The 8075-nt window shown below is 44.7% G+C and overlaps 1 protein-coding gene across 1 annotated transcript; it reads right to left on the bottom strand.

Moving 5' to 3' along the window:
• Nucleotides 1-2560: 2560 nt before the first annotated feature.
• Nucleotides 2561-7784, bottom strand: LOC131818783 (protein C19orf12 homolog). The gene is made up of 2 exons (XM_059153441.1): nt 7606-7784; nt 2561-3324 (listed from the first exon to the last, which is right to left on the bottom strand). Exons 1-2 carry the CDS (start codon nt 7712-7714, stop codon nt 3089-3091), a joined length of 345 nt encoding a protein of 114 aa, XP_059009424.1. The 5' UTR covers nt 7715-7784; the 3' UTR covers nt 2561-3088.
• Between the last annotated feature and the right edge of the window lie 291 nt (nt 7785-8075).

The raw sequence follows: 8075 nt of genomic DNA on the forward strand, positions 1-8075 counted from the left end.
CACTGCCATGTGCAGTTTCCCACTATTCTAGGAGAAGGCAACAGGCCACTCTCACAACGAAGATGAAAAGCCATGCCACTGCGGGCTACATGGGAATGTGTGTCCTTGCTGGTATGGGCAGCACCACCCTTCCTATGCCAACTGGGGTGAACGACAATCAGGTAGACATTGGAAAGGGCTGGCTAACACCACAAGGCTTCATGCAGTCTATCAAGAAGGATCCTCCTGACGTGCCCCTTGTCCTGTGTGATCCCAGGCAGTGACTTCCTCTCCCTACACTTCCACCTGGCAGGAGAATGCCAGTGATGTGTCACAATGCTTATGACCATGGAGGTGAGGGGACAGGAAAGGAAAATCAGGCCTTCCATGGGGAGTGACACAGATGGGGCTCCTCACCTGCAGAGAGCAGGGAAGCTGTATTTTCACATCTCTGCCCAGTTATACTGCCTTGGTCCTTGTCAGTCACCATGGACCCAAGGTCATGAGTCTGCATTCTCAGCAGGCAATGGGCAGCCCTCCCACACTTATTTGTAAACACATCTGGCCCCTGTGACCACCGCCATCCTGCCCCAACTTTGGCCAATCTGCCATCTTGTGTGGCTTGGGCAACTAGCCTCTAAGACACCAGGATATGCCTGCTTCCCCATCCAAACCTCCCTCAGCAGCAGAGTGATCCATAAACATGTAAATCAGAGGGGCACCTGTGTGGCTCAGTGGGTTAAGCCTCTGCCTTTAGCTCAGGTCATGATCTCAGGGTCCTAGGATCAAGCCCTGCATTGGGTTCTCTGCTAATCAGGGAGCCTGCTTCCCCCACTCTCTCTCTCTCTCTGCCTGCTTCTCTGCCTACTTGTGGTCTCTGTCTGTCAAATAAATAAATAAATAAATAAAAAATAAATAAATAAATAATCTTTAAAAAGGCATATAAATCAGAGTAGTTACTCTTCTACTTCAAACGCTTCAGGTCTTCTAATAGCACCATAGTAAAAGTCAAACTCCCTACAAGTCTGTAAGACCCTGATTCCTCTGTCTCCCAGCTATCTTGTCTTGTCCCACTGTCCCTCTACTCCAGGCTTCTTGCAGTTCCACTAAAGTACTAGTTCATTCCCACCTCAGGGCCTTTGTACATACTGTTCCCTCTGTCTGGGCTGCTTTCTTCACAGCAATTCTTGCTGGATTTTCATCATGCTTCAGAGCTTGGCTCTACTGTCTCCTCCTGAGAAAGGCCTTCCTGAAGCCACCTTATCCTTAGTGACAGGCCTCTGTTTCACTTGCTATCACATTGCCCTGTACTTTCCAGGAATTCTCATAACTAGAGGCAATCATGGTGTCTTTCTCATGTATTTTGCTTACCTATGTCCTGACCCCTTCTCCCTTCTTGAGGACTGACCTCTGCTAGTCTTTGTTTCACTTTCCTGGTGAAGGAACACTTCCTGGCCCATTACAGGAATTCAAAGAATATTTGATGAATGAATGAATGGAATGAATGAATGGATGGATGGAAGCCAGACGGCCTTGGCTGGGACACGCAGGCCGGAGAAGCCCATGGCTCTGGCTTGCAGAGGCAGTTCTCCAGATGAAGGCAGAGATGATGCACTTCTGTTGCCTTCTGATCCATGTTTTTGCCATATGGCTTGCTGCACACTGGGCTGAATCACATATGCTCTAACTTGGAGCTTTCTTGCTTTTGTGTGTTAATAACATAAAGATGGAACATAGCTTACCACACATTTTGTGTTTGCTGACTATCTATATGTGTATAAAACAGATTTCGGTGTTACTAGCCAACCCACTTTTGAAGTGGAAGGAAAACAGAGCAATTAGAGAGGGAGGGAGGAGGTGAGTGCTGCCTGAGACCCTGGCCAAGTCTCCAGAATTATGTGTGCCTCCCGTGGAGGGCAGGCTCTACCCAGGAGAACATGGCAGGGCGGGGCTTGGCACAGAGATTTTACAGCCTTACAGTTCCCATGATAGGGTCCAGCTCCTCATGAAGCATGGCACAGAGTGTGCTCCCTGCACTCCTGCCCAAGTCTTCCTCAGCCTCAGTGTTTTCCTTTCCCACCTCCACTCAGCCCCAGACACACCTGCCGACTGTCACTTCCAGGAGGGACCGCTCTCTCTCTAGCCTCTGAACACCCCACCTCAGACCACAGCCCGCTCACCCCTCCTGGTGTCACTCAGCAATCTTTCACTCAAATGTTTGAGACTGAGTGCCTCCCACGTGCCTTTGTGTAACGACCTTCTGAAGGGGGGAGGGCTCCAAACAAATAAACAAATGCACAAAAACAAAGTGTCTCACATGCAATGAAGAACAAAATATGGGGCTTATTTAAAAAGACAGAATTAAGCATTTGTGCCACCATGGTAGCCACAATGCAGGGCAACCAAATAGCCCTAATTGATATAGAATATTTCTTTGAAGAAGATTCCAGTGAGTAGACTCTGAAGAGTGGTATGTCAAGGCAGGGGTGAAGCAAGGGTCCTGGGGCCCAAGGAGGAGCAGTATTCCATCAAGGATATTGCTTGGAATGGCAAAGCTGTGGGAATGATACAAACAGATGACTCTTAGTCCATTTCTCTTTTTTTAAGTTCTTCACAGACAATGTAAGACAGAAGTAAGAATAATAAAGCCACGAGAGCCAAGAGGAGAGCCTGAGGGGAAAGCCAGGAAAGGGTTTTCACCTCCTGGGGGAGACCGGACTTGAGGTCCAGCCTGTCCTCTCAGGCCCAGCGCCCATTACAGTCACCCCAGAACCCAGCTAGTCCACACTGACTTCACTCAGCAAGATCTGCTCCATCTGACCCAAAACTGCCCAGAAGTTGGGTCAGGGTTTTCCCCAGGAATGAAGGCAGACCGGCCAAGGGAAGGACTTCAGTGGCCATCAGGGCAGGACCACTGACTAGGACCCCATGTTCCCAGGTCTGGGGGAGTTGGACCCAACCCATGAGCAATGAATGGGTGAAGCTTCCCCCACTCCCAATCACCTCTATGAGTTAGGAAAACCATCTTAATGGCCCACCACCCTGTGGAGAATCATCTAAATGAGACCCCTGCTTTCTAGAAATAGTTTTGAAATCAATATACTGGACTTCAGCCTTTGAGGCACTTTTCCAGCATGGCCAGCAGCTGCATCTTCAGGTCCTCACTGCCCATGACCAATGTGGTCAGGTGTTCAGTGTCCCTCCACTCCAGGTCCTTGAGGATGGTCATGGCTTCATTATAGAGCTTTTGCTTCTTATCAGGCGGCAGCTCCATTATGGTCTGAGAAATCGGCTTGAACTCTCCACTTATCATCCATGTACCTAAGAGAGTCCCAATAGCCTCCCCTAGAAAACAAGGAAGGTTCAGTTAGTTGGTTCAATGTGTGCTCTTGCCAGGAGCACGTCCACTGCCTTGACGAGTGAACACATTAACGCACAGGCCAGAATGGGCTTGGCTTCATGCCTGCTCTACCCCTTCGTGAGGGGGCAAGTGTTTCTGGGGTCCTTGTTCCATTTCACTCAGATAACTGACACCCAACATGCCTTTTCCTAAATTGTGCATTCACAGATGCAGCACAAAGTATCTCTCACCGCACAGCTCTGAGAACTGAAATCTTCTCCAGGGCCCACATGTTTCCTGCTTCCTAGAAATATCTCTCATCTTAAAGGACAGAGCTGAGAATCCAGTGCCTTTGCAAGGAGAATCATCTCAGTGGTGAGGATGAGTTTTCTTCACAATATGCACTTTGCCCCTGAACTTTGGAAATTTTCAGTGAAATCCTATGGTTAAAGGACCCTGTGGACAAAAAACGAGACTATATCTCTGGGAGCAACTGTTTTTCATGCCAGCCCTCCAGAGTGGTATGATGATAACTATCAAATAGAGCTTACTCAACTGTACAAGTAAGTGAAACCATATATTAATTGACCCTTTCTGCTTGACTTACTTCACTCAGCATAATCTCCTCTAGTCCCATTCATATTGATGCACAAGTTAGGTGTTCATCCTTTCTTTTTATAAAAATTTCTTTTCAGTGTAGCAGTATTCATTGTTTTTGCACCACACCCCTTGCTCCATGCCATCCGTGACCTCTCTAATACCCACCACCTGATTCCCCCAACCTCCCACTCCCCTTCAAAACCCTCAGATTGTTTTTCAGAGTCCATAGTCTCTCATGGTTCACCTCACCTTCCAATTTCCCTTAACTCCCTTCTACTCTCCATCTCCCCTTGTCCTCCATGATATTTGTTATGCTCCACAAATAAGTGAAACCATATGATAATTGACTCTCTCTGCTTGACTTATTTCACTCAGCATAATCTCTTCAGTCCCATCCATGTGGCTACAAAAGTTGGGTATTCATCCTTTCTGATGGAGGCATAATACTCCATAGTGTATATGGACCACATCTTCCTTATCCACTCGTCCGTTGAAGGGCATCTTGGTTCTTTCCATAGTTTGGCGACCGTGGCCATTGCTGCTATAAACATTGGGGTACAGATGGCCCTTCTTTTCACGCATCTGTATCCTTAGCGTAAATACTCAGGAGTGCAATTGCAGGGTCATAGGTAAGCTCTATTTTTAATTTCTTGAGGGATCTCCACACTGTTCTCCAAAGTGGCTGCACCAATTTGCATTCCCACCAACAGTGGAAGAGACTTCCCCTTTCTCCAAATCCTCTCCAACACATGTTGTTTCCTGTCTTGCTAAATTTGGCCATTCTAACTGGTATAAGGTGATATGTCAATGTGGTTTTAATTTGCATCTCCCTGATGGCTAGTGATAATGAAGATTTTTTCATGTGTCTGCTAGCCATTTGTATGTCTTCATTGGAGAAGTGTCTGTTCTTATCTTCTGCCCATTTTTTGATATGATTATCTGTTTTCTGTGCGTTCAGTTTGAGGAGTTCTTTATAGATCCTGGATATCAACCCTTTTTTTTTTTCTCTCTATTGTCATTTGCAAATATCTTCTCCCATTCCATGGGTTGCCTCTTTGTTTTCTTGAGTGTTTCCTTTGCTGTGCAGAAGCTCTTGATTTTGATGAAGTCCCAAAAGTTTATTTTCGCTTTTGTTTCCTTTGCCTTTGGAGATCTTGAAAGAAGTTGCTGTGGCTGATATCGAAGAGATTACTGCCTATGTTCTCCTCCAGGATTCTGATGGATTCCTGTCTCATGTTGAGACAGAATAGGTCCTAGCAACAGCAATAAGACAACAAAGAGAAATAAAAGGTATCCAAATTGGCAAAGAAGAAGTCAAACTCTCTTCATAGATGACATGATTCTTTATATGGAAAATCCAAAAGACTCTATCCCCAAACTACTAGAACTCATACAGCAATTCAGCAACGTGGCAGGATCAATGTACAGAAGTACAATGTACAAAGTCGATGTACAGAAATCAGTGGCTTTCTTATACACTAACAATGAAAATACAGAAAGGGAAATTAGAGAATCGATTGCATTTACTATAGCACCTAGAACCATAAGATACCTGGGAATAAACCTAACCAAAGAAGTAAAGGATCTGTACACAAGGAACTACAGAACACTCATGAAAGAAATTGAAGAAGACACAAAAAGATTGAAGACCATTCCATGCTCTTGGATCAGAAGAATAAACATTGTTAAAATGTCTATACTTCCTAGAGCAATCTATACTTTAATGCCATTTTGAGCTTATTTTTGTGTATGGTGTAAGAGAATGGTCGAGTTTCATTCTTCTACATATAGCTGCCCAGTTTCCCCAGCACCATTTATTGAAGAGACTGTCTTTTTTCCACTGCATATTTTTTCTTGTTTTGTTGAAGATTATTTGACCATAGAATTGAGGGTCCCTATCTGGGCTCCCTACTCTGTTCCACTGGTCTATGTGTCTGTTTTTATGCCAGTACCATGCTGTCTTGGTGATCACAGCTTTGTAGTAAAGCTTGAAATCAGGTAACGTGATGCCTCCAGTTTTATTTTTGTTTTTCAACATTTCCTTAGTGTTTCCAGGTCTCTTCTGGTTCCATACAAACTTTAGGATTATTTGCTCCAGCTCTTTGAAAAATACCGGTGGAATTTTGATTGGAATAGCTTTAAAAGTATAGATTGCTCTAGGCAGTATAGACATTTTAACAATGTTTATTCTTCTGATCCAAGAGCATGGAATGGTCTTCCATCTTTTTGTGACTTTTTCAATATCTTTCATGAGTGTTCTGTAGTTCCTTGAGTACAGATCCTTTACCTCTTTGTTTAGGTTTATTCCCAGGTATCTTATGGTTCTTGGTGCTATAGTAAATGGAATCGATTCTCTAATTTCCCTTTCTGTATTTTCATTGTTAGTGTATAAGAAAGCCACTGATTTCTGTACATTGACTTTGTATCCTGCCACGTTACTGAATTGCTGTATGAGTTCTAGTAGTTTAGGGGTGGAGTCTGGTGGGCATTAGAGAGGGCACGGATTTCAGGGAGCACTGGGTGTGGTGCAAAAACAAGGAATACTGTTATGCTGAAAATAAAAAAAAAAAACCACATTGAGATACCACCTTACACCAGTTAGAATGGGCAAATTAACAAGACAGGAAACAGCATGTGTTGGAGAGGATGTGGAGAAAGGGGAAGCCTCTTACACTGTTGGTGGAAGTGCAAGTTGGTGCAGCCACTTTGGAAAACAGTGTGCAGATTCCTCAAGAAATTAAAAATAGAGCTTCCCTATGATCCTGCAATTGCACTACTGGGTGTTCATCCTTTCTAATGGCTGTGTAATAGTCTGTTATATATATATATATGGACCACATCTTCTTTATTCATTCGTCTATTGAAGGACATCTTAGCTCTTTCCACAGTCTGGCTCTTGTGGACACTGCTGCTATGAACATTGCGGTACAGATGGCCTTTCTTTTCACTATATCTGTATCTTTGGGGTAAATACCCAGCAGTGCAATTGCAGGGTCATAGGGTAGCTCTAGTTTTTATTTTTTGAGGAAAATTCACACTGTTTTTCAAAGTGGCTGTAATAGCTTGCATTCCCAACAACAGTATAAGAGTGTTCCCCTTTCCCCACATCCTTTCCAACACTTGTTTCCTGTCCTTTTAATTGTTGCCAGTCTAACTCGTGTAAGGTGGCTTTTCAATGTGGTTTTGATTTGAATTTCCTTGATGGCTAATGATATTAAACATTTTTTCATGTCTCTGCTAGCCATTTCTATTCGTTTTCTTCCTTAAATTACTTTTATTTATTTATTTGACAGAGAAAGAAACAGCTAGAGAAGGAACACAGCAAAGGGAGAAGCAGGGCGCCTGCGGAGAAGGGAGCCCAGTGTGGATCTTGATCCCAGGACCCTGGGATCATGACCTGAGCCAAAGGGAGATGCTTAAGGATTGAGACACCCAGGTGCCCCTCTATGTGTTTTCTTTTTTTCTCTCTTTTTTTTTTAATTTTCAGCGTAATGGTATTCATTGTTTTTGCACCACACCCAGTGCTCCATGCAATCTGTGCCCTCTATGTGTTTTCAATACGATGGATTAGGAACACAAAGATCATGTCATGGGAGCAACCACAACTCAGCAAAAAAGTCCCACAGGACAGAGACTTTTGTGAGGTCTCTGTGGTATCAAAATCTAGCTCTCCCTGCAAGGCTTACCAAGAGTAGCTCCATGTGGACCTCCAACCATATGACCGATCATTCCACCCACAGCTGGCTTCAAGCTCCCCTTTTCCCTCTCCTCTGCGATGCGGCACAGCAGCCTCATGATGTCTTCCACCTTGAGAGGTTTCTTGGCGAGCCTTGAAGGAAGCCTTTCAAAGGGAGAGTTATAATGAGTGTCAGAGTATTTGCACCCAAATGTTGCTTTTGCTAGAGTTTGGAGGACAGCCTCACGCAGAGAAGAGGAGCTCTGCTGTATGCGGAACCAACAGCACCCAGCAATGTGATGGGTTCCTTGACACAGAGGAAGTTGGGGAGCCACTAGTTAATAAGCACACAGAACCTGCAGAATGCACGAGAGGCCTTCCTTGCCCTCTGCATAACTTCTCACTTATGAGAGATTACGGAACAGGCCCAGCCACAAGCTGCATCTGTTCATCACAAGTGAGGCAAGCGTGTCCTCTCTC

This window comes from Mustela lutreola, chromosome 16 (genome assembly GCF_030435805.1).
Source record: "Mustela lutreola isolate mMusLut2 chromosome 16, mMusLut2.pri, whole genome shotgun sequence".
Classification (NCBI taxonomy): Eukaryota; Metazoa; Chordata; class Mammalia; order Carnivora; family Mustelidae; genus Mustela; species Mustela lutreola.

Coding starts and splice junctions, on each gene's coding strand:
- LOC131818783 (XM_059153441.1), bottom strand. CDS start 7,714: ATGAGGCTGCTGTGCCGCATCGCAGAGGAGAGGGAAAAGGGGAGCTTG. Junction 3,325..7,605: donor TCCACATGGAGCTACTCTTG/GTAAGCCTTGCA, acceptor CTTGTTTTCTAG/GGGAGGCTATTGGGACTCTC.